Source organism: Oryx dammah, unplaced genomic scaffold (genome assembly GCF_014754425.2).
Source record: "Oryx dammah isolate SB20612 unplaced genomic scaffold, SCBI_Odam_1.1 HiC_scaffold_29, whole genome shotgun sequence".
Lineage (NCBI taxonomy): Eukaryota > Metazoa > Chordata > Mammalia > Artiodactyla > Bovidae > Oryx > Oryx dammah.
The window spans coordinates 21,409,909-21,435,806 of record NW_024070213.1 but is presented as its reverse complement, the minus strand read 5'-3'; the positions used below and the strand labels follow the sequence as shown (position 1 = coordinate 21,435,806).

General features: G+C 45.8%; 1 protein-coding gene across 3 annotated transcripts in view; it reads left to right on the top strand.

Moving 5' to 3' along the window:
* DUSP16 (dual specificity phosphatase 16) overlaps nt 1–25,898 on the top strand; it is an 89,512-nt gene that overhangs the window by 38,749 nt on the left and 24,865 nt on the right. For all 3 annotated transcript variants that reach the window (XM_040235204.1, XM_040235205.1, XM_040235203.1), the window contains exons 3-5: nt 492–1,082; nt 2,216–2,354; nt 20,878–21,041. In XM_040235204.1, the coding sequence (XP_040091138.1) occupies nt 855–1,082; nt 2,216–2,354; nt 20,878–21,041 (531 nt within the window). In that variant the 5' untranslated portion in view covers nt 492–854. The remainder of the gene's footprint in view (nt 1–491; nt 1,083–2,215; nt 2,355–20,877; nt 21,042–25,898) is intronic.

Sequence of the window (25,898 nt, the reverse complement as noted above, 5' to 3'; positions counted from 1 at the left end):
AGGGCAGTTTAAAGGAATCTTCACAGCACACACACACCCACTATCAGAAAAGCTTTTTTGTCCTGATAACACGGGATTGCTAACCTGATCCCTGGCTGCTCTTCTTTGTGCTCTTTTCAAGAAATAAGCAAATAAAATGAAGGAAACCCATCTGGAATAAAGATACCCGAAGTGGCTTTTTATAGCTCTTTTTAATTTCGTACCATAAGTCCATCAGTTCTGGGCCCCCAGGTGGTTACAATTCACGACTGTGTCTTCTTTTGTCATCTCTGAGTTTTACATTTTGAGGTGGAAGTGAATTATCGCGAGTATGTTTTCTGAAGCCATACCTACTTGTCCTTTGTTTGTTTGTTCACAGGAAGCAGTGCATCAAGTATGGAAGTAGATTAATGGAGTAAATATTATGAATCATACAGTCCCTCTAATCCGCTGCTCTTTCTCTCTCTGACCCCCGTGTTTTGTTTTCCGTCTGGCATTCTCTCTCGGTGTAGGCTTTTCAGCCCCGTGGCGAGCTGTTGGAGCAAGGGAACAGAGGTAAAGAATGATGTAATGCACTGGCCGCCCCAAAGCATCTTTTGTTGGAATGGTTATTCCAGTCATCTCTTTATGAATCAAATGTGAGGGGCTGCTTTGTGGACGGAGGCCTTTGCGAGAACACATCAACGGGAAAGAGAAAGAGACATTCACTTGGAGGGCTCTCGCCGAAAATGGGTTTAACTCTGCTCTATCCAGTCACCACCAGCCTGACCTCACACACTTCAGTACAATGGAGTGGCTGAGCCTTTGAGCACACCACCATTACATCATCGTGGCAAATTAAAGGAAGAGGTGGGAAAAGAGGACTTATTGTTGTCATGGCCCATGAGATGATTGGAACTCAAATTGTTACTGAGAGGCTGGTGGCTCTGCTGGAAAGTGGAACGGAAAAAGTGCTGCTAATTGATAGCCGGCCATTCGTGGAATACAATACGTCCCACATTTTGGAGGCCATTAATATCAACTGCTCCAAGCTTATGAAGCGAAGGTTGCAACAGGACAAAGTGTTAATTACGGAGCTCATCCAGCACTCGGCCAAACATAAGGTACATGCTTGCTTTTTTTCTTTTCCTTTTGAAAATAAATGAACATAGTGAATGGCGATCTATTTTAAATGAAGCCCCCTTTTTAAGGGGAGAACGTAATTTGGGGAAGTTTTGGTTGCTTTTTTTTAAACTTTGCTACCTTATGATATCTCGAAATAATTCACTAATTCTAAATAGTGTCCCTGCTCAGAATTTTCCTGAATTGTACAGAAAGGTGTAACCTGTTTTAATTTGATCACGTGCTGTGTTTTCCTATTAATGCTAAAACAATTGTCTTATTAATTCAGTCACAAATAAGTTATGTTTAATACAATATTTTGTTAATACTTAATTAGTAATTATGTATAAATATATTACATATGTGTTATTAATAATTAATACCTGAGCAATTGAGCATGCACAGCACATTGTTTTTTGTTGTTTACAAACATAATGAAAGGGAGTCATTGTTTTCAAGTGCCCTGGGAAAAGAAGTAGAAACTAATTATTTTAGAAGTACTTTTCATTTGTGGGAAGGTAATGATCAGAAGTTAAGGATCTTCAAGGCAAGTTTTTCTTAGGATACCAGAATTTCATGTTGTGATAGGTAAGGCGATTTCTTTTGTTCAGGAATAAAAATGAGTTCATGCTTTAGTTTTACTAAACAGCTGGTATGTTACTGTGTAGAAAGCACTTTGAAGTGTTTCTTCAGCTCAAGAACATTATGTTTATGTTGCATACTGTTGTGTTGTACATGCTTTTCATACCCTTTTTATAGTGTTATGGATTTAAAACTAAGGAGTTGTGAGCACAGTTACACAGAGACAGCATCAAGTTTGCCTTATAAAAGTTGATTTTCACAAGCATTTAAACTATTTGTATGCCTGGTTTATCCAGTACATTGACCAGGTCTCATTTTTATTCAAATATTTTTTAATATATTTAAAAAACGTTTTTAAATTGGAGGATAATTGCCTTACAATGTGCTGTTTCTGCTGTACAGCAACATGAATCAGCTATTAGTACACCTATATCCCCTCCCTCTGATATTCAGGTTATGAATGAAAACAGGAAGCAGTTCACTTGCCCCAGTGGCAGCGGTTTGGAGACTGTTCCTCACCCTCCTTCCTCACAGCCTCACGTTTACATTGTAGGTCGACCTTGACTGCAGTCAGAAGGTTGTTGTGTACGATCAGAGCTCCCAGGATGTGGCCTCTCTGGCTTCAGACTGTTTTCTCACTGTCCTCCTGGGTAAACTGGAGAAGAGCTTCAGCTCTGTGCACCTGCTCGCAGGTAAGGCTTGGGGCAGGAGTGAGAGGACTCAGGATCTCACGAATCCTGCAAATGGGCAGCATTCCACAGCGAGCTCAAAGCACTGATGGTTGAAGCTTTGAGGTCATCATATTAATTGATTTTTTTGTAGCTTTTGACTGATGAGACTGTTCTACCTAACTTGAATATGGTTGTTCTTCCCCATTGGCCAGTGTATTTTTGATTTCGCTCAAATGCCTTTTCATTTGCTATTTATTAGCCAGAAAGCCACGTAGATCTGTGTGCCCATACAGATGGCTCAAAGCCAGCTGCTTCTATCTGGGACTTTTCCTTTCACCTGCAATCTGTGAACACAGCGTAATCTGCATCTCAGCTCCTACCCCAAGGCAAGAACCCGACCAGTGCTCAATGTGAACCTTGGTTAAACTGGACTCTTGGTGATAAGATCGCCTGTCCTGGACATGTTGTACAACAAGATAGGAAGAGAATGTGCGTAGAATATTTCTTAGGGGGAATATTTTCAAACTAATTTACGTATTTTTGTGTGGTTTGTTTTCACAACTAAGTCTCAACTTGCAAATGCTAAGCAACCAGATGACTTTATAAAGTACATGGTAAAGGCTGTTTTATATCTGCCCTCAAGTAGGGTGGTGTGGGAGTTCTGTCTCACTGAATTCCAAAGCCGACTGTTCATCCTTGGCTTCCCCTGTTTGGCAGATGGTCCTAAAGCCCTTCCACTCACATGGTCTCCCAGAGCGGGGAGTACAGTTTGACAGTGTGTGGTAATCTCTGCCACAAAGCTGCTCTGTGTACATTGGGTTCTCCCACAGTGATCGGCAAGCATACCTTCAAAAATCTGACCCAAGGAAAACAAAATATTGACAGAAACGATCACTTTCACACCTTTTGTCTTTTGTTGCAAGGAGGTTCCGTTGACCTTGATGATGTTGGCAATTATGTGTTAGACGTACAGGTATTTCAGTTGTCAGAGGAATCATCAGTTACTGGTGTGTTACCACTTTTAAACTCTCTGAAGTCTTAAATAAGATTTCCGTGTCTCCAGTTCTCTCTCACCAGCTTTTGCTGCTGTTCTTAAGAACAAGCGTAGTTTACCTGTCACTTTCAGGTCATCGGTTGCCACGTGTTTCCTCTATGCTGTGATTCTTTCCTTAAGTGAAGCCAGCGTGTCTCAGAATGTAGCTCTCAGAACTCTGTAATGGAGAATTCACAGCACTATGAATGGTAGGCGTACTCTTTTACTGGGAGTGTAATTGTGTTAAATCTGACAATTGTTGTTCTAAGTTGTTACTAAGTCTTGTCTGACTCTGCAACCCCCATGAACCGCAGCACACCAGGCTTCTGGGTCCTTCACTATCTCCCACAGTTTGCACAAACTCATGTCCATTGAGTCAGTGATGCCATCCAACCATCTCATCCTCTGTTGTCCCCTTCTCCTCCTGCCTTCAGTCTTTCCCAGCATCCGGGTTTTTTTCCAGTGAGTTGGCTCTTTACATCAAGTGGCCAGATTATTGGAGCTTCAGCTTAAGCATCAGTCCTTCCAATGACTGTTCAGGGTTGATTTCCTTTAGGATTGACTGGTTTGATCTCCTTGCTGTCCAAGGGACTCTCAAGAGTCTTCTCTAGCACCACAGTTGGAAAGCATCAGTTCTTCAGCACTCAGCCTTCTTACTGTTACTAGAGTTCCACTGACCTCAGTTACTGAGTTTAGGACTGCAATTCATGCTTCCTGGGGCCACTATGTGGGACTTTACCTTGGAATCATATCATCAGTACCAAGGTTTTTCTTAAACAGGGCACACCTGGAAAGTGATTATCCCACCTGGCTCGTCTTTCAGATGTTTTTCCCTGCGGGCCTCTGACCTGATAACTTGGCTGGGCAGATGCTCCCGGAGGAATGAGCTCATGTCGACTTTTAGTTACTCAAGTAACTTCCTCCCCTTTCTCCAGGAATATGCCCTTGTTACCTGGAAGATTCTTATGAGCCACGTTCTTACCAGCTTTGGGAGGGGCATTCGTTGGAAAGCAAGGAAATAAAAGGACTCATTCTGATCATCTAGATCAGCCCTAGGGACCCGTGGGCCAGTCCTGGGTCAGAACCCTCAGCACCTCCCCTTTGCACAGGAGATGTGTCCTAGGCCTAAACGGAGGCTCACTGAGGCAGCTCCAGGAACCATGCGTGTGTATCTCCGTGTCACCATCCACACCCCAGAATCCGGTATTTCTCTTAGCTTCAAAGGTGGCTTCAAGGACTGAATGGTCTTAACTGGGAGTTTCTGAGCATCCAGATTTCTTAGGACACCTCAGAGAGGGTTCTGGATGATTACAGGCCTCCCCAGCCGTCCAAAAGCCTCTGGCCAGCTGGACATTCTCTTGGTTAGTGCATCTGTTCCTCAGTAGACAGAAGAATGTAGTTAGTGGAAGACTGGTGGGGAAGGCAGGGCTGTCAGTTCTTGGCTCATTTTTTTTTTTTTTTGTCAAGGTCCAGATGGTCAGAGGACATCCCAGGGATATGGGGTAGAAGGACACATCGACACGTGTTTCTTCAATAATTTTGTTTGGAAGGGAAATAACTGACAAGCACACTAGCGCCCCACAGGTGCTGCGGGAAATGACAGGGTCACTGGAGACAGTTTTCACTACAAACTGCCCCTTGAAGCTTTCAGCAGTTAGGTATGCTTGTTGGCTCCATGGGGATTTGATAATGGAAAGACAAAGTGGCTTCTTGCAGTAATCTCTCCATCACGTTAGAGCTTTTAGCTATTCTGAGATTGCTCAGAAAGAAAGTATCAGACACGTGAGATGGCTTTTTATAGTCATTATATATGAGGAGAGGAATTGTGGCCATTCACAATTGCTCCATTCTCCTTTTTGGGGCCACCTTACCCAGAGAGTCATGACTCTGGAGAAAGGGAACAAGAGGACCTCCCCAAGGAGCTGGTAAAAGAAGTATCTTAACAAGCTCTTTCCCTCAAGCAAGAGGAGGCCCAGACTTACCTATGGGACCTAGTTACATGGACATTAACAGTGAGGGCTTCCTGTCAGTGGAAGCTGTACTGGAGCTCTGGGCTTAATTTTTCCGTATGGAACAGCAGGTCTGGCCCTGGTATGGGCTAGCTTGGTAAACTTTAGCTTCTCTGCCAGGGAAAGGGGTTCTGTTAAGCCACTTTGACAGCTGATTATCAGTAAGACTTTCCAGTCTTGAAACTTTGACCTGATTCTGCAGTGAACTCAGCCTGTATTGACTACGTCTGTGGGCCTGCTTGGCCAGGGACCTTGACCCTGGCCTGATCAACTTCCCCTCTTTTTAAGCCCAGCCAGTACTCTAAACCAAGTGATTAATATTTGATAGACATCCGCCACATGCACATCTTTGATTATTTTCTTAAAATCTCATTTAAACCTGTGTTGTCATGTATCTTTTTCATTTGTTAGCCTAACTCCTCTACCGGATTCTCTTTTTCCTAACTCCCCTACCGGATTCTCTTTTGCAAGCTAAGGACGTTGTCCTTGTTCATCTTGTGTTCCCCACAAGGCCAAGCACTTTTTCAGTTTTCAATAAATATCTGATATATAAATTAGCTCACAGCTCACAGGTAGGTTTAGACTGTTTGTATTTCATACGACTTATTTTTTTAGTTTAGAATAAGTGATTACGTTAAACAATGATGAAACTAATCAGAAAGTGTAGCAAGAACTTGAAGTATTTTACAATAAATGATAGGCAAGTTGTCTTCATTCAGGTAAAGCAAAAATATAGTTTCTCTGGTGGTCCAGTAGTTAAGAATCCTCCTGCCAACACAGGGGACACAGGTTTGATCCCTTACCCGGGAAGATCCCGTTTGCCACAGAGCAGCTAAACCCACACGCCACAACTACTGAGTCTGTGCTCTAGAGCCCATGTGCATCAGCTACCGAAGTCTGTGCACCCCGGAGCCAGTGCTCCACAACAAAAGAAGCCACAGCAATGAGAAGCCCGCACACCACAACTGTCTGCAATTAGAGAAAGCCCTCATGCAGCAACAGAGACTCAGTGCAGCCAAATAATAATTAATAAATAAGTCTTTTAAGAAATACACAGCTGTTAGGGGAAAGGTATCTAATACAAAAATGTTTCCATCGTTTAAGTAGATTTCAGCATGGCTTTAAGATCTAATGAAAACCCTGGTACAATTGAGCAGTACTTAAATACTGAACTGTGGCAAGGAACTGACAGCTCTAGAAAACCTAACGCCACTCACAGGAGGAGGCACGGCCTTGAATCCATATGAATTGAGGCTGGTTGAAGCAAATGTTTATATGAAGTCAGTTCATTATTTAGCCACTAGTAAGTTCATAGCTCAGTTGGTAAAGAATCTGCCTGCAGTGCAGGAGACCTGGGTTCGATCCCTGGGTCGGGAAGATCCTCTGGAGAAGGAAATGGCAATCTACTCCAGTATTCTTGCCTGGAAAATCCTATGGACAGAGGAGCCTGGTGGGCTACAGTCCATGGGGCCGCAAGAGTCGGAGACGACTTAGTGACTGAACCAAACCACAAGTTTCCCAATGGGCTTCCCTGGTGGCTCGGTGGTAAAGAATCCACCTGCCAATGCAGGAAACATGGGTTCAATCCCTGGGTTGGGAAGATCCCTTGGAGAAGGAATAGCAACCCACTCCAGTACTCTTGCCTGGGAAATCCATGGACAGAGGAGCCTGGCTGGCTACAGCCTGTGAGGTTGCAGAAGAGTCAGACAAAACTTAGTGACTAAACAACAAAGTCTTCCAGTAACCAAGCCAGATTAAACCATAGCATTGTTTCACCCCTCGGAGGACTAAAGCATTTTACTGTGAGTTGTAGCCTCATCTTAGCCAAAAAGAATGAACTTGGATCCCTTTGGAAAGTTCTCCCTCATCATTGATGGGTATAAACAGTTGCCAATATTGACTTATTGATCAACTTTTTTGGTCTTGTTAACTTCCAGGAAACTCTCTGAAAGCTAATCTTGTTTCTTGGCATTTAATTATTCATCGTATTACTTAATTCTGCTTGCCTTTGTCTATTATATTTCTAAGGGTGCCACATTGAAAATAAATATATTAGGGAAAAAAAAGAAAAGCCTCTGAATTTGGACATTTTTGTGTGTGCTAACATAATGGAGAATAAATGGGTTAATTTACTAGAAATAAAGATCAACCTACAGATAAAAATGCTCTTCTATTATTTCCTTCTCTTTCTTTGCTCTTGTAACTCTGGTTAAAAGCAAAAGGGACCCACAGCAGTTGGTTAGTTCTCCAGCACTCATTTCTTCCCCCCCTCCCCCCAAACTTTAAACTTTGAATTTTTGTATTAGGGTGTAACTGATTAACAATGTTGTGGTAGTTTCAGGTGAACAGTGAAGGGACTCAGCCATACATATACATGTATCCATTCTTCCCCAGTGGAGAAGGGAATGGCAACCCACTCCAGTACTCTTGCCTGGAGAATTCCATGGACAGAGGAGCGTGTACAGTCCATGGGGTGGCAAAGAGTCAGACACGACTGAGCGACACACACACACACCCACTCTCCCCTAAACCTCCTCCCATCTATGCTGCCTTATAACATTGAGCAGAGGTCCATGCAGCCCTCATTTCTGTCCTGTGATGAGACACAGCATAGTCTTGAAGCAAAAAAACCCTGGAGTTGAATAACAGATCTCAGCCCTTTCATTTATAAATGAGGAATGACTCTCCCTGGGCTTCTCAGGTGGTGCTAGAAGTAAAGAATCTGCCTGCCAGTGCAGGAGGTACGAGTTCGATCCCTAAGTCAGGAAGACCCCCTGGAGAAGGGAATGGCAGCCCACTCCAGTATTCTTGCCTGGAGACTCCCATGGACAGAGGAGCCTGGTGGGCTGCAGTCCATTGGTTTGCAAAAGAGTCAGACACAACTGAGCGACTAACGCTACTAATGACTCTCTCCAGCTCTCCCCAAGCTCTGGGCCAAGTCTTCTGGAATTCCTTGAGGAGGCTGGACTGAGAATCAGGGGCGCCCACTTCAGGTCAAGTCTGTGCTTTCTTTTCGTGGTAGCCCTCTCTCAGCTTCTTTGTGGACTTCAGAGTCAAAATACACTGTATATAACATTTTTAAGCATTAATCTTTTTCAGTCAGGGGCAGTCATCAAATAAAAGTCTGTTTGGTTCTGAGCTGAGTTACGACTCTGGGTAATGATAGAAGATACTCGTCGTGGGAATCAATGTCAGATGTGGTGCTAAGGGTTCTTAGAAGCATTTCGTCTCTGGACACAGCTAAGGTCTTCGATGAATGTCTGCTAAAGGCCAAGTGTGTATTTCTTCGTTCTGATTCAGAGTTGCTAGCGTGGTTAGAGCTGGGAGCGAATAAAAATGTGCTTGATTCTTCACTCACTTCCAGTTTAACGGGAATCTAGACTCAGTCAGCAGTTCTGGGTACAAAATGTGCAGCTTTCTACTACCATTCCACTCTGAACGTGCCCGATCTCATCTGATTTGGGAAGCTAAGCAGGGTTGGGCCTGGTTAGGACTTTGATGGGAGAGATGTGCCGCTTTGGTTCAGTGGCACTGGTTACCATCCTTCTGCGTGGAAGCAGGGCAGGAACTGACCCTCCCACTTACACCTTTGCTGGTGCGACCGTCTGTTGTCTTATCCCACGGGGCGTTTCTTCTGTCCCCGTGTCTAGGGAGGGGAAGTCTTCAATCGTTGCATTTTAGATCCTGCAGTAGCTGGTGAAACAAATTGATGTTAATGGGGTCTAGTCAAAGTACCGCAGTTAGTCAGGAATTGGCTCTAACCCTGTTTAAAAAGCTGCGGTGACCAAGAGCCACTGAAAACAGACTAAAACTCGGTTCCGTTTCGCCCTGCTTGTCGTCTGTTTGCTGGCTCCGTTTCTCAGTTTGCATGCGATTGTCCAGACTGGAGCCCCTTTTCTCCAGTTGCTACCTGCCGGTATGGTAACAAGACAGCTGTGTAGGGACCCAGACCTCAGACGTCATGCCCGGGGCTGCTCTTCAACAGCTGGACTGCAGACCATGCTAGAGATGGTTCTTCACCATGACACCTCGCACAAGCCACCCAGAGGCCCTGTGGGTGACAATGGTGACATCAGTCTTCCCCTGACCCGATCATGTCATTTGTGTCCTATCCATTCAGCCAGCCTCTCAGTGTCTGAGGGCTTCCTTGGGTGGGCCCTGGGCTGCGCCTCGGGGACGGGGTGCTGGGAAAACACGGCTCACCCCCGCACCTAAGAATGCAGAGTTAATTTGGAGTCCCACATTCAAAGTGGACGAAACAGAGGTGCGGTTGACAGTGTGCCAGCTGGTAAAGGGCGTGACTGGGTGTTGCCTGCCAGGCTTGGGGAAGAGTTGGTGACAGTGGTGGAATTTTGATCAGACCTTGAAAGATGAGTAAGATTTGAGGGCGGGGGGGAGGGTCCTCAGTGGACTAACTGAAAGGAAGGGAAACGTGATTACAGATGTTAAGAGTGAACATTGCTTTTAGGAGTAGTGAGGAGACAGAATAGACTTTTTGTGATGGGGAGGAAGGGGAATTGAGTGGAAATACAGTCAGGCTGGGGTGGCCCCGGGATGCTTTGGAGACTTGGTGACACCTGTTACCTCTCGGCCACCAGAGCTTTCTTCTGGCCTCTTTGCTCTGTACTTCTGCTACCAACTCCAGCCAACACTACCCCTCCACACCTGCCCAGGGGCCTCCTCACTGCTCACACACCCTGTCCACACTCTCCCCCCACCCCATTACTCACTCTCACCAGCGTTACGTCTCTGTTTTATATTTTTAATGTAACCCTGATTTTATCACCCCCTGGCTTAATACACACCAGCTCTTTGGGGGTAAATTCCATAATCTTTCCCTGACTCCGGGGCCCTGCAGTGGCAGCTTCTGCCCGCCTTCACACCTTCATCTCAGGCCCTTGTCCGTCCTCAGGTTGCTCTGTGTGTGTATTTTAGCTCTTTGGGTCTCGGGTGCCCTAGCCCTGCAGCCCTGAGGCGACCCCCTCTGCCCCGAGGTGACCCCCTCTCCCTCATATCTGGGTCAGTCTCCCACTTGACTCACGGCAGCCCTCCAATCTCCCCTGGTCCCCAGACAGAGGTGCGTGTCCTCTGTCACGCACACTCCTCTGGCCACGCACCGTAGTCAGCTAATTGCTCATCTGATTGATCGGCTGAAGTTTGTCCTGCTAAAGTGTCCATTCCAGAGACAGCCCCTGGCATGGTCACCAGGGTCCTGTCACCCAGCCCTGAGTCCAGCTCTCAACCAAGTGCAGATGCCAGTGGCCCCTGGTGTTGTCTGGCTGACAGTCCGGGGCCCCTTCCTTCCCCGATGCTCCACCACGTCCGTGGGGAGGCGGCGCACTTGGCCCCAGAGGAGGACGGCTGCTAGAGCGGACACAGCAAAGTGGGCGCACGGGAGGGCTGCTCAGGGTGGGTGGGGTTAGAAGCCTGAGCTTCACGGGGGAAGGCCATCTGGGCTCCGAGCAGCCCTTCTCTGGAGACCAGACTCCTGCTCCCTTTCCCTCTGACTCCGAGCATCGTCTCCTGCCTGCTGGTGGTGACCCTGGGCACGGACTGCGCCACTTTGTCCTCAGCCGGGGTCAGCCTGTCGTTGGTCCAGCTTGTCTCCTGAGGGCTGTTGCCCGTGGTTCCCTGAGCCCTGGAGGTCACGGGGTCTGAAGGCCTGAGCCTGTCTCTTGAGGGAAGTTCCCGAGACACGACAGAAGCACCTGAGGACTCACCAGGGATTCTGGATGATGCAGGCAGCATTTACCAGGTCTCCCTTCTTTTTTTTTTTTTTGACATCAGAGAAATGTTCTGCTTGCTCTCAGCTGCCTCACTCACCCTGAGGGTCCTCTGGGGCCTCAGAGGAGGAGTAGGAAGAGGCTCTGGCTCCCACCCAGGCCCACAGAGCTCTCGGCGCTGAGTGGAATCAGGAAATCCTTTTGAACACCGAGCATACACAAGATTTATGTCCATCAACAGCTCTTCGTTGTAACAAGAAAGGATTCAGTAAACATTTAGTTATATGCTAAGCACTGTGCTAAAATCCGGAGATGATTACAAACAAGTGTGAGACACAATTCTTACACACAGTTCACAGCGTGTTATAGCTGGAGAGATAGGAGGGCACCACAAACACGGAATGAGAATTCACAGTGACCGGGAAAATACTGCCATGTGATGGCTGTATATACATTCATATATATATGTATATATATGCTTCCCAGTGGTAAAAAATCTGCCTGCCAAGCAGAAGAGCGAGTTCAGTCCTTAGGTCAGGAATTCCCTGGAGGAGGGCATGGCAACCCACTCCAATATTTTTGCCTGGAGAATCCCATGGGATGGAGGAGCCTGGTGGGCTGCAGTCCATGGGGTCGTGAAGGAGTCGGATATGACTGAGCGACTAAACAACAACAACGTATATATGTATTTTTGGTCACACTGCACGGCTTGTGGGATCCTACATCCCGGATCAGGGATGGAACCCGTGCTCCCTGAGGTGGAGGTGTGGGGCTGTAACCACCAGCTTGTCAGGGCAGTACTGTGGCTGTGTATTTTGTAGAAGTTCTAAGTTGGCAAGACCATATTTAGATAGACTGATAAAGGAAGATAGTTGTTTTTTTTTTAATACAGCAAAATTTTAAGAATGCAACAGAGTGCTAGAATTGAAACTAGAGAGCAGCTCCATGGTAAGAGGATTGTACCATGAAGCTTGTTTTGGTGGTGAGTCAGTGTGGGTGATAAGAAGGTAAAATGTATATTCTCTTGGTCATGGTAAGAAAACCGTGGCATATGCAGCTGGAGAAGAGCTGTGATCCGTGCTTGCCTCTGGTTCATAAGGACTGAATGGCCAGAGGCTGGCAATGAGACCACACAGGCATCTTGGGAAACCAGGAGGAAGATGAGTGGACCTGTGATGTGGTGGGTGGAGCAGGGACAGTGAAGGTGGACAGTAGAGTGGGGTCAGATGATGAAGGAGCTTGAGTGGCTAACCCGGAATTTTGGGTTGCATTGTCTGGGCATTTGGGAGCACAGGTTACATCAAAACTATTTTAGGAGCTTAATCGGGCAACAGAGTGGAAGCCAGTTGGGGAAAGGACAGGTGGGTCAAAGAGAGCTGTTCCTGAATTTATCCAGTGATGCAGCTCAGAGCTCATGGGCAGGGGTGTGGTAGGGGAGATGGTGAGGCAGGGACGGACAGACAGACGTTGCAAAGGCCAGTTCGAGTGTTGCCATGCCAGGAGGAAGCTGCTAAGGCGACTGGGAGAACAGGGCCGACAGGTACAGGGACAGAGAGTAAGGGAGGACGAGATATTGGCTTGGAATTTATTTTTAAAACGTCAATAGGTCTTTCAAGTGCAAATGCCCAAAAGAGGGTTGAAAATGTTAGATTGGAATTTGGGACCTCAAGTTCCCGAATGGAACCTTGGAAGTCTTGACTACCAGGTGAACTAGAGTGTGGCCCATTTGGTAAGGAATCCGTCTGCAATGCAGGAGACCCAGATTCGATCCCTGGGTTGAGAAAACCCCCTGGAGAAGGAAATAGCAACCCACTCCAGTATTCTGGCCTGGTGAATCCCAGGGACAGGAGCCTGGCAGGCTACAGTCCATGGGTTCGCAAAGAGTCAGACACAACTGAGTAACTAAACCACCGCCTCCAGAGCAAAGGTGACCTCCTGAACCACCTCAGAGGCCTTCTACATCCTGCCTCCTCAGAAAGCCCCTGGCGGCTGTTCGCTGGGCTGTGTCTTCAAGTCACTGGAGGACCCAGCGGGTGGCCCCTTTAACCCTCTCTCCTGCTTACAGTGCTCACGGCTTTCACTCAGCCAAGGGTGGGTTCTGGCCATAATTCCTTTTGACTGGTTGTTCTGGCTGTACTCTTCAGAACAATCTTTGTGTGAAGGGATTTATTAAGAGTCCTGCCTAGCTCTGTGTGTGTGTGTTTTAAGAGAAAGAGTCTCTGGGCATTGTTACTATTACCAATTTGAAAGCCCAGGGACTTCCCTGGTGGTCCAGTGATTAAGACTCGGCACTTCTAATACAGAGGGTGCAGGTTCAAGCCCTGGTCTGGGGACTAAGATGCCACATGCTGCTCTGCATGGCCAAAAAATAAATAAATAATAACTTTAAAACGTCAGTAAAAGAGTTAAAAAAAATGTCAGTCAACATCTTCTGAGGACTCTTTTACTACCCAACACTTCAGATGTTGCCAGTTGAATCGATCTAGATAACACTATCTTAAGGAATGCAAATTTTAGAAATTATGAGTCATAAGAACTCTGATAAGTTACATTCTTTTAGTATTTAGTGATTTTTTTTTTTATGCTAGTGTTTTGCAAAATTTTAAGTCGTTTATTGTGTTGGGTAACAATGTTAATCCAAAACTTAGCTGGAATGTCCCATCCCCGCCATGCCGGGTGATTGGTGGCTTCATACAGAGGGAGCTTGGAAGTGTCATTTATGGGGCAGGTTTCATGAGATGGAGGCTTCTTCTCAGGCTTCCTGGAGGGAAGGTCTTCACAGAAATGCATGTCTGCCCCCTTCCTCTCGAGGGAGTGGAAGGGTGGAATAAGAGTTAAAATGAATGCTCCACGTCATTTGGGATTTTTTTTCTCTTCTGTGCTGCTCAGCAGACAGTTAACTAAGTAGGACATAGTTGCTGCTGATGCTGCTAAGAAAAGTGTGCCGGGCTCTCTGCCCTCCTGTGTGGCTGGGTTTCCCTACACCAACCTTTGTACACTAGAAAACACTGGAAAAGTACAGTTACTTTTTTTTTTTTTCGCCCACACAGCTTAGTTCCCTGACCAGGGATCAAACCCATGCCCCTTCCAATGGAAGCCCAGAGTCCTAACTACTGGACCACCAGGGTATTCCCACAGTTACATATTTTTGCTTGCTTTCTTTGCAGGTATATAATTACATTGCGTTTCTTCTTTTTTTCATTTTATGTAACTAGTTTCAACTCTCCATATATACGGTCTGCAGACCCCAGGAGAATTGTGACCATCCTTGAATATTTTTAAATGGTTAGAGAATAAAGTTGGCTGAAGCAGACACTTCAGACTAAAAGTGCAAAGTAATTATTCTCAAGAGCAGTTAACATGCTGGGTCGGCCAAAAACGTCATTTGGGTTTTTCCATGACAGTGTACAGAAAAGCCCAAACAAACGTTTTGGCCAACCCAGTACTTCCAAGATACACATCTCAACATTTCAGTGTTTGATATTAGGGTTGTCTCCTTTGCGCAGTAGCAAAGCCCAGATTTTACTTTCAGTATGGAAAGAGCTGTTGTGTATAGACACAGGAATACTCCATTTCAGTCCTTCACATACATTCCAGAATAAGTAGATGAATGGGTCATATTTATGCCACAGAAAAGGGAACTTTGTTTTACAAAAGGATTGAACTACATGAAAACTATATTGAAAACCTAGGAGACTATGTAAACTGTGAAAATGATTTAATGAGTGGAGCTTAAATTTGCATGTGACTTTTTAGAAGAATGTGTTTCATGAAGTGGAGTTTTGTGTAAACAGATTTCTGTACATAGCCATGGACTTCATCCCCAGTGTGGGAAGGGGTTGTCTTGAATCCCGCTTTGCAGTTTGGGTAGCTGTCAGAGGGTTAAGAATCTGCCTGCAGTGCAGGCGCTGCAGGAGATACAGGTTCAGTCGCTGGGTCAGGAAGATCCCTTGCAGGAGGGCATGGCAACCCACTCCAGCATTCTTGCCTGGAGAAGCTCATGGACAGAGGAGCCTGGTGGGCAGTTGTCCATGGGGTCTCAAGGAGTCGGACACGACTGAAGTAACTTAGTGCACACACAGCTGATAAAGCTCTTAGATCTGCTGCCTGTTTGAACTGAAGCATAAGTGAGCAGCCTTCTATTTCTTCCTGTAGTGAAATGTCTTCAGAATCATGGAGTTGATGTTTATCTCTGGTTTGATTTCAAGGATAGGGATGCATTTTTAGAACTTGAATCTGAAAATTAACATCACTCATCTGTAGTACAGTGCTACTTTTGTTGATTATGGAAATATACTTTTAAGAAACACCACTGTGATTTATAACTGCCAGGGTCAGAAGGTAGAGAAAGATGACCAATTAGAATTGTTTAGTGGTGTTTCTTTATGTATATTTTCTTTTACTTGGCAGTTTTTCTCCCTATGAAAGTGGGATGGTGGTTAACATTGGCTCTTATAGAAAATTATATTTATGGTTGGAATTATGAAGGAGGTGTTCTTAAGAAGTGTTTTCTTGGCTGAGCAAGAAGAAAGCAACATACAAATCACGAATGCCTTTAAGCTGTACCAAATGTTTTCTCTTTCCAAAGTAATACGTAGGTTTTTATTTATAAACATGCATTCTCCTGGTGAATTAGTGGACAACAGACAGAATATGGATTTTTAACATTGCAATCTGTTTGGCTGTCTATCCAGAGCTGTAGAGGCCAGCGCTGTCTGTGTGTCTGTCTGCTGGTCTCCCTACCTCCATTTCTCTACAGGCCAGGGTGTCTGCATATGTGTCTTCCTTCCTTTTAAAAACAAGCATTCCCAGCACAAGAGGCCCTAGTGGGTGCAACGTTCCGAGATTCAGGTCTGTCTTAGGGAAGAACATATGGGTTGTCTGACTTTCTGTTTTCTCTATTCCTAGACGATAAGCAGCATAAAATCCAGGGATGGGAGAAATTCGGCCAGATTGGACGGTTGAGTCAAATCCTTGACAACTTTAAAAATTATTTTAAAACTTTTCAAGAGCGTGACAGTTTTCCAGTGCTGGTCTCACAGTAAACAAAGGGATCCTGAGCTGACACCGTGCCTTCTTGGCGTAATAGACTCTAACTTGGGATCCGGGGACCAGAGTCAGGAGCGAGGGCCGAGACATCTCTACTCTGCGTCTGTCATCCCCTTGTCACAGAGAGTTCATGTAGATGAATTGTACTATTCTCCTTGTGTGGATCTAGTTAATAGAGGAAGAGGGACATTTTAGACATATTTCAAAACTGAGTTGCTGATGAAGCCACAGATAGTTTCTCGAGGGTTTGGGTAGATCAGGAGGTGTCTCATCTGTGATTAATTAATGAAATGAAACCAGGGTCACTGGAGTCCAGCAATGAATGAAAGGTCAGCGAATGGAAAAAACTGTCAATAAAGGCGGATGTCAGCAGAGTGGAACATTGTCAGAGATAAAGATCAGGGGAAATGCACTCTTTGCCAAGGTAGACTCCTGTGGAAGTGACCAGGAGTCCTGGTTTGGGACATTTCAAGCCAGACTGAGCACTGATTTCAATGAAATTTGTTAAATATTTTAAGGCTGTTTGGGTTTGTGCTGCTAGAGATTAGTTGTAAAAATTTGTTTAAAAAAAGGGGGGGTTCTGTTTGCTTTATGATGTGTTTTACCACATGTTATTCCTGTTTTGTTTGGCTCTGGGGGGTTGTTCTGATGCTAAATGGTGGTTTGTTTTCTTTCTATTTTCTGTATTAGAATTTTCTAGCGCCGCACTCACATTTTACTTTTTTAGACCCACTGAAGTTAGAAGTGATTTAGGATAGCATGAATGATAGAGCTGGACTTGGAACAGCCCAGGCTGGCTTCTCTCACTCTACGATTGTTAGAGACTCTATCCCCTCTGAACGTAGTTTGTTGGAGGGAACGGGCTGAAAGTCACCAAGACGCAGGACAGCCTCACCACCAGTTCACAGACTGTGACCGCGAGCCAGCCGCGAGCCCCAGTCCATCCTCGGTTTTGCTACTGGTCTCATGCGCCTCGAGCTTACAGAGCTCTTGCGTCTCTGGTCAGGCCGCCTTCTCTGTTCTCTGCCTCATCAGCGCTTCTGAGCCACGTGGCTTAGGGGGAAGCACGGCTCTTCTGTCTGTTTGGGAGAGGCCTTGGCCATTTCCAGCCTAGTGAAACGAGGCTGAAATGAGGTAGGACCCCAGAGATGTCAGCAGATATGTTGCTCACATTCTAGACAACATGGCACTTAATTCCATGGCATTTTAGAAATGTGGTCTAATGCAACCAATGAGAGTACAGTCTGAAGCTGGGCTGCCAGGGCTCACATCCCAGCCCTGTTGGTTATCAGTCTGTGCCTTTCTGAACCTCAGTTACCTTATCTGTGAAATGGGAATAACCCAGGCACCTCCTTCAAGGGGTTGTAACGATCAAACAAAACTTGTAAAGTGCTTAGAGCAATGCTTGTCACATAGTACGTGTTCAGTAACTCTAGGATGACTTATTTGTAAATATGATGACTTATAAGTTTAAAATGGAATTCCTTGGATGGTCCAGTTTCTGTTTTCTGAGAATACTTCATAGACTCCTGTTTTGTTGGATTTAAATGAGAGAGACCATCCCTTGAACTGTTCCGGAGCCAGAATAGGAAAAAAAAATATGACAGCAGTTTTTTAGAGAAATACCAGAACCACAAAAGTTACTGGAAGTTAAAATTTAAACCCATTCAATTAAATTGTAATCAGAATTGCGGCTGTCAGTTACTGTGTTGGGTAAGCAAGCGTAAGATAGGCCAAGAATGTTCAGATTTTTTAATGTTTGTTTTTACAAGAATTACTTGAGGGGAAAAAAACTCACCTTAAATGATTGTATTATGCCATTAAGAGACTGAAAAGGACAGAACATAATAGAAGCAAAATTATAAATCCTGAATCATGAGAGGCATATACATATGCCTGTATTAAAGGGAAAAAAGTGGACATGTTAGTTGCTCAAGTCGTGTCCAACTCTTTGCGACCCTATGGACTGTAGCCCACCAGGCTCCCCTGTCCATGAGATTCTCCAGGCAGGAATACTGGAGTGGGTAGTCATTCTCTCCTCCAGGGGATCTTCCGGACCTGGAGCTGAAACCTGGGTCTCCAGCACTGCAAGCAGATTCTTTGTCATCTTAGCTACCAGGAAACACCTGTATTAACTGATCCCTTTTTGAGATAGCTGGTGGGTTATACTCAAGTGTGGAAATTCCGATTTACTCTATTTCAGTGGTTGCAACAGCCTTAACTTGATGTTTCCTTAAGTGTGAGTTCCACCAGCTATTAAAAGATATTAGGGGGAAAATGGGAGGGGAGATTCCATGGTCAAATAAGTTTGGGAACCTTGAATTAAACGAAAGTAAACCAGTTTCCTTATAGGTTTTTAGGCTCCTCAGAGAGCTTTTAATATGTGAGCTGTGAGTCTCCTAGGGAGAAATGCCATGTAGTGTTTCATGTCCCAATGTCCCATCTGCCAGCTTCCTGCAGGAGGTCAGTGCTCCAGAGCCGACTCTGAGAGATGCAGCCTTCAGAGCACTGCTGCTTTTGTTCTGTTTCAGGTGAATCCTGCTGAGGTATAGCTGCAGACTAGCGATGGGGGAAGGCCACAGACGAGGCTGGGAACTGGATGTCTGATGCCTGTGCCGTGGGGCGCTTCCTCTGCAGGCACAAGCTCTCAGGCATCCTGACTGGCCCCATCCTCTCCGTCGTCTGACAGCTCTGTGAGGGGGTCTGATCACTGCTCCCAGTTTAGAAACAGGAAAACTAACAGCCAGAGGGCGTCATTCACTTGTGCAGACCTGACAACCAGACCGTGGTGAAGCCAGGACGTGAACTCAGTACAGCGGCCTGTGTTCTTCCCTCTGATGTTCGGTCGTGGGTGTGTGGTTCGTATGCCGTGTGTGTGTGTGGGGGGAGGTGTGTGTGTGGTTTGTATGCCCTGTGTATGTGTGTGTGTCTGTCTGGTTTGTAGGCCGGTGTGTGTACATGCCCGGGATAGGCTGGTGGTGGTGAGAGAACAGCATGTAAGTTGACAGTGAGTTTTGTGTGCCTGGAAGGATGTTTGGAAAGGGAAAGACATGAAATCTTCACTCTGAGCAGGTGCAGACCCTGAGGACCCCGTCGGTTCCACAAAGGAAGTGGGGTTTCTGTAGTGGAACCTCCTACTCTGTCTCCCATGTTCCCATAAGAGCTTTACAAGCAAACTGCTTATGAGTAAAAACAGTCCAGACCCCTGGGTTGGAGGCTCGGGATGGACACTTAATTTGGCAAGTGGACTGGTTATTGGCACTAACTTGCTGCCACCCAGCTGGCTGCGCTGTGCGTGCCACACTAAGCACAGATGATGCACACGGGTGCCCAGAGGCTCCTGCTGACACTTGCCCTGCACAACACAGGGGATGGAAAAGGGGGATACTTCTTCTGCAGGTGCAGGTGTCAGCTCCCTGCACTGGTGCAGCTGAGGAGGGTGTGTTTCGTATGTGTCCAGAAGGGAGGGAAAGGTGTGTAGAATGTAGCTCAAGGAGATGGAGGTAAATATTTAATGAGATTTGCAGGTCCCTTTTAAGGCTTGTTTAAAGAGGTAAGAGTGGGACTGCTCTATCTTCTCAACAAGTGAATTGTTTTTTAATTTAATAGTATTAAAAATGTACACACTGCTATACTTAAAATGCATCGCCAACAAGGACCTACTGTATAGCACAGGGCACACTGCTCAATGTCATGCGGCAGCCTGGATGGGAGGGGAGTTTGGGGGAGAATAGATATGTGTGTACCTATGGCTGAGTGCCTTTGCTGGCTACCTGAAACTATCACAACACTGTTAATCTGCTATACTCCTGTACAAAATAAAAAAATTTTAAATACACACCCACAGACATTCACATATTCTGAGTCTCTTTGGTTCTTGAGTTTGTACGTAGTGAGGGCTGGATAGGGAGGGATTTATCTGAAAATGTATCAAAATGTATTCAGTTCCTGGGTTTGGATTTGCGGCACAAAGAGTATTTAGATTGGAAAAACCAGTGAAGACCTTATTCATCTTTTCTTTTCCCAGAGAAGGTGAGTGTCTCCTTAGCCAATGGATTTCTCGTCATTAACAGTAGCAAGATTGTGACCTAATAAAGATCATGGAATGGGTCATTATAAGGATAGGACTAGAAAAAACAGAATTCCTCCAAGTCCAGGAATCTTGCCCCAAGGCCTCTGTATGTACCCTGAGCAGTTAGGGTCTGTCAGCCCTTGTTTATAGTGAGCGCCCAGCAAAGGAACAGGAGACCCCGGAATTGCGAGTAATTATGAAACCCTCGATACAGAGAATATTTGTAAGAGTAGAGGGTGTATGTGGTATCTTTGAAACTAAAAATTTATATGGTAGGAAGATTTTAAAAGTTCATTTTGAAAGAAACTTAAGTTGATCAACTGTGTTTTGAAGAAATAACACCTGGCCTCAGTTGAGGATTTGTTATATCCCCGTTTTACTTCTGCTTGGTTATTTGCTGCTTACTTTCCGTCCTCTAAGTTACACAGAAAAGGACGGGGCACTTTCAGGGCTGGGTCCCTTTGGAGGCCCTGCAAGCCAGGGCTGTTGCTGGCCTGTACCCCAGAGCAAACAGCTGTAGCCAGGGATCCGCGTACGGCAGGATCCACTTGCATTTGTGGGATTTGCTTTTTCTTTTCAGACAGCTTTATTTGACTGGTTACCAGAAGGCTGATTTTCATTTCTGTGCACGGCGTAACTTTACCATGTCTATCCTTAGGTGGGTTTGCCGAGTTCTCCCGCTGTTTCCCTGGCCTCTGTGAAGGAAAGTCCACCCTAGTCCCCACCTGCATCTCTCAGCCTTGCTTACCTGTTGCCAACATCGGGCCAACCCGAATTCTGCCCAATCTCTATCTTGGCTGCCAGCGAGATGTCCTCAACAAGGTGGGTGCTTTGAAAATATCCTTCATTGCAGGATTTCTTGACAGCAGCCGGAGAGGCACCGGTGGGCCATCCCTTCAGATACAAATGTTCTCAAAGCAGCTCCCCAGCCAGCAGCCCAGCAGCCTTACCTCCTCCCGCGTGCTGTCGGCTTGATGTTCTGTTTGCCGTCGGAGACCTAAGCCGTCGTCAGCTGTGCTGTTCTTACAGGTCCAAGAGAGCTGCGACAGGACGGGGGTTTTCAGAAGTTCCGCCCCACTTTCTTAGATGTTCTGTTACAGTAGCTGGGCACACTCAGGAAGGCCAATGCCATCTAGATTATTTCACACTTAGAAACGTGTGCATTTGCTGCGTTAACTGGAAAAGAGCTCAGAGTGGCTTGGATTGAGGAAGAGTTCGTGATGACTTCCCCCTTCCAGAGGGGCAGGGGAGGGGGTCAAAAGATGGTGAGGACCAGGCTTAGCAGTGCGGATCCCCTGCCTGGGGTTCCTTGACGCAGTTTGGTGGAGACAGAAGAGGGAAGAACATGAATCCTGGATGTAAAGGACGTGGGCCGTCCTGAGCCAGGTGCACCCAACAGAGGAGCCGTGTTGATCGGCTGAGGCCGTTGTCTTTACCGGTACACACATAACAGCCGTAAACTAAGGTCTGTCTGTCTCCACAGTCTATATGCTCTTAGCCAGTGTTGCTAGAACACAGGCCCCTAATTGCCTGGTAAGTGATCTGTCTCTAAACCTCTTACTTGGTGGTGGTTTAGTCACTAAGTCGTGTCCGACTTGCGACCCTATGGACTGTAGCCCTCCAGGCTCCTCTGTCCATGGGATTTTTCCAGGCAAGAATGCTGGAGTGGGTTGCCATTTCCTTCTCCAGGGGGTCTTCCCAACCCAGAGATTGCACCTCAGTATCCTGCATTGCAAGCAGATTCTTTACCTACTGAGCTACCAGGAGGCCCTAAATGTCTTATTTACACCACCTCTAATTGAAAAAGCATTCGGAGATCTTAATTCAGCTGCTGGTGATTTACAAGCGCTGCTATCTTATGTGAAAAGAAATTTCTCCTTGAGTAGCTGAAAGAATTGGACTGGCTATAAAAATAAACTTCCAGGCAGGCTTGCTTTAGCATGTGGAAAGCAAAAACATCCTATCATTGGACAGGAGGGAGGCATTCTTTTCACTACTTTTTTTTTTTTGCTCTTAAAACCCCTGCATCTTCAAAATTTTGCCTGGACATCATTGTTAATACATCTGCTCTTACTATGAGGCATTTGAAATTTGATAACACATACTTGCACTGAGCCTTTCTGGTGGGGGTCATGATGTCTTTGAGCATGTGATTCTTATTAGTCCTCTTTGAGAAAGAAGCAAACTGTGTCACAGTATGCATGCTAAGTCACTTCAGTTGTGTGCTACTCTTTGCAGCCCCATGGACTGTAGCCCACCAGGCGTCTCTGTCCATGGGATTCTCCAGGCAAGAATACTGGAGTGGTTTGCCATGCCCTCCTCCAGGGGACTTTCCCAACCCTGCATCTCTGATGTCTTCTGCATTGGCAGGTTCTTTACCACTAGTGCCCCCTGGGAAGCCCTTTGTCGCAGCAAGCAAAGTTAATTTCCTACAGTCAGACGCATCCCTAGGGCAAAGCTGGAGATGCTTTATGAAATCCTCAGATCAGAAAATAAAATAAAATGAAGTGAAATTCCTAGTTATGGATCCTGTCCAGAACTGCCCTCTGTAAAACTTCACCAGTCAGCTGGCAGGCAGGTGATTTTACAAATAATTGTGTTACGGGTCATTTTTGTTACTTACAGTATTTAATGAAATGGTACCTTGATTATGCTGCGTACCTTCTCCAGGTTTAACAGATGCATCAGTTAACAGCTAAGTGAGCACCCGCAGGGTGAGAGGAGCGAAACGAACCTGAAGTTGAGGTGGTGGGAGGGGGAGATAGTTTTCTATTTTTAATTGGCTTCTAAATGTCTGTATGGGAAACAGGATATGCCCATTGATGCCTTGAGAGGAAATGAAGACTGGGCTTATGGAAGCTGTGGTAAACAGCTTGAGCAGGGTCGTTCTGCAAGACCCTGAGAAAGTGGCCTTAGAACCTACCTACATGCAGATGTGTGAGATATAACGGTGTTCTCCAAGTGGTGAATGGAATGCCTATGTATGTAAGCGATCATACAGACCACTTAGCCTCCTTCATTCAGTAATGAGGAAACTGCTATTCCAGAAACGTTACACGAATTCTACACCATCACCTTGTCAATGAGTTTTAGAACCAAACTTGCCTCTGTTTCTCAGGCAGCATAAACTCACCTTCCTGCTCCACTCTCTGGTTTAAACTTCCCAGGAGAAATAGTGTGCTAATTTCCAGAGCTCTCCAAAGATGGAGATTTTATCATCGTCTCTAATAGTGTATTCCTTTTTAGTCAAACTTAGAAGATGAAGTCTTTGAGAACAAACCACAAAACCACTAATTTTATTAGTCGTCTTATTTATTTTTAGTAGAGTGCCACCTAAGTATCTTAAGAGTATGTCATAGTAGTTTTCTTAGGAGAATAATAGTGTTTAACATTTAAAATGCTAGGCTTAAAAAAAAGAAAATAAAGTGCTATACTCTTTATGTTACTGCATAATAGGATTTAGAAGCAGGTTGGCCCTGAGTTGTATGACTTGCTTACCCACAATTTTGTGACTAGAACGTCATTGACTTCAGAGTTAGTCAGTGGCAGAGATCATTCTCAAACCTAGTCTACTCTGGCTCTGAGTCCTATGTTTATAGAACACCAGAAGTCCTCATCTCCTGCAAAATGGAAATCTCTGTAACAGGCTGTTTACAAAGGACTGAGATTCTAATGGTCTGTTGAATTTAATTGAAATTTGTTTCCCCTGCTTTTTCTACAGCATAGTCTATACCAGAACCATCCCATAGAAGTAGAATGCAAGCCACACATAAAATCCAAAATGTTCCAATAGCCTTTTTTTTAAGAAGTAAAAAAAAAAAAGGTGAAACTAATTTAAAAAATGTATTTATCTACTTTTTATCTTACGACCACACCACTTGACATGCAGGATCTCAGTTCCCCCGACCAGGGTTGAACCCATGCCCCCTGCATTGGGAGTGCAGAGTCTTGACCACGCGACCACCAGGGAAGTCCCGTGAAATCAATTTTAATAACATTTATCACCCTGTATCAAGAGTATTATTTCAACCTGCGATCAACATAAAATGTACTGGCGTGTTACACATTTTGTTACTGGGTCTTGGAAAGCTCGTGTGTGTGCCGTGGCCTCTGCCCTCTTGCTGTGGATGAGCCACGCGCGCCAGCTTCCCCCTCAGGCCCTGCAGGCCCATTCTGTGAGCGTGTGACCGCTTTCACTTCTGTCTCAGAGACCTGGCTCTTCTGTAGGAGGCCGTAGGCAGGCATCGGTAGTGAAAAGAACACCCTTCCCCTCACACGTGTGCTTTGTTCCGACACTCTCTCCTCCTCTCTGGTCTTTTTCGAACAGGAATGGCAGTTGTACTAAAGCAGTTTGCAGCTGCCCAGTTCTTACCTGACTGACTGCGCTTGGAATCAGAGTCCTGTAGTTAAAATGTTCAAGACAGAAGTTCTTGATGCTTTCTCCTCCCTTATCAGTTAAAATTCCAAGTGGACTTCTGTTTCACCCTTACACACGGGATGTGTGATAGAGTTACCTACTGCGCATTGTTCTTGAGCCTGAACCTGTTCAGCTTCTTCACCCAACTCAACTCTACCCCTCTTGCCCCATTTTAAACAGGCTGCTGCCAGCCTTCTTTGGGCAGCCTCTTTTTTGTTACTATTTATTTGTTTATTTGGCTGCACCAGGCGTTAGTCGCAGCGTGCGGGGATCTAGTTCCCTGACCAGGGATTGAACCCAGGGCCCCCCACTTGGAGCCGTAGCCGCTGGCCCAGCAGGGGCGTCCCTGGGTAGCTTCTGGTTTCAGTCTCCACAGTGTGCAGAGCTGGCTCTCCTGCGCTGCCAGCACCAAGGCTGCTGCTGCTTTCCCTGGTGTTTCCATCTGAGAGTTAGGCAGGAACCTGGTACCGTGTAGCCAAATACCACTTTCAGGTTTCTCTGTGATGTAGGAAGACAAAGGGTCATGTCGTCAAAGCAGGCAGTAAGAATGTTTATTGTGTCCTCTGTGTGTAGAACACCATATAGAGTGCAGGTTGGATAGACAAGACCTGTTCATGAGTCAGTGATTCATGAGACAGGTGACTTAGGGCTTGAGTGAGGGCTGGCTTTGCACGGGGTGGATTTGCATCCCAGCTGGTTGGCCTCACCAGGCAGAGCACCTGAGCCAGGTGACGGAATCTGCTTCTTCACCTGCAAACTGAAATGACTCCTGCCTCCTCCTAGTGTTCACGTGAGGCTCCAGTGACAAGGCATTATGCCAGGCACTGAGCACAGTTCCTGGTTTACAGGGGACTCTGATATTGTCACCAGTGGGTGGAGTATACCAAGGTCTAGCGTGGGTGGTAGATACAGTGGGTACGGCTGGTTGAGGAGGGCTCGCTGAGGAAGTAGGTCACTGCTGAAGGCAAAAGGAGTGGCGAAAACAAACTTATTCAATTGGCTTCAGAAAGAAAGATTACAGTCCCTTTAGAGTTGCAGTGCCTGCATGATTTAATGAGACCTCTGTCCTCAGCCTAAGTGAACATCGGAAACTTGACCAAATAGAGCAGTTTAATTAAGCTCTATATTAAACCTATAGTACTCCACAGTCTATGTCACAAGAGCACAGAGCCCACGTTTAAAAATTAGTCCAACTATTGGGGAAAGTTTATTTCACGGTTTAAGAGAAAGAAACTTAAACGGGAAAAAAGTAGTGACTGCAA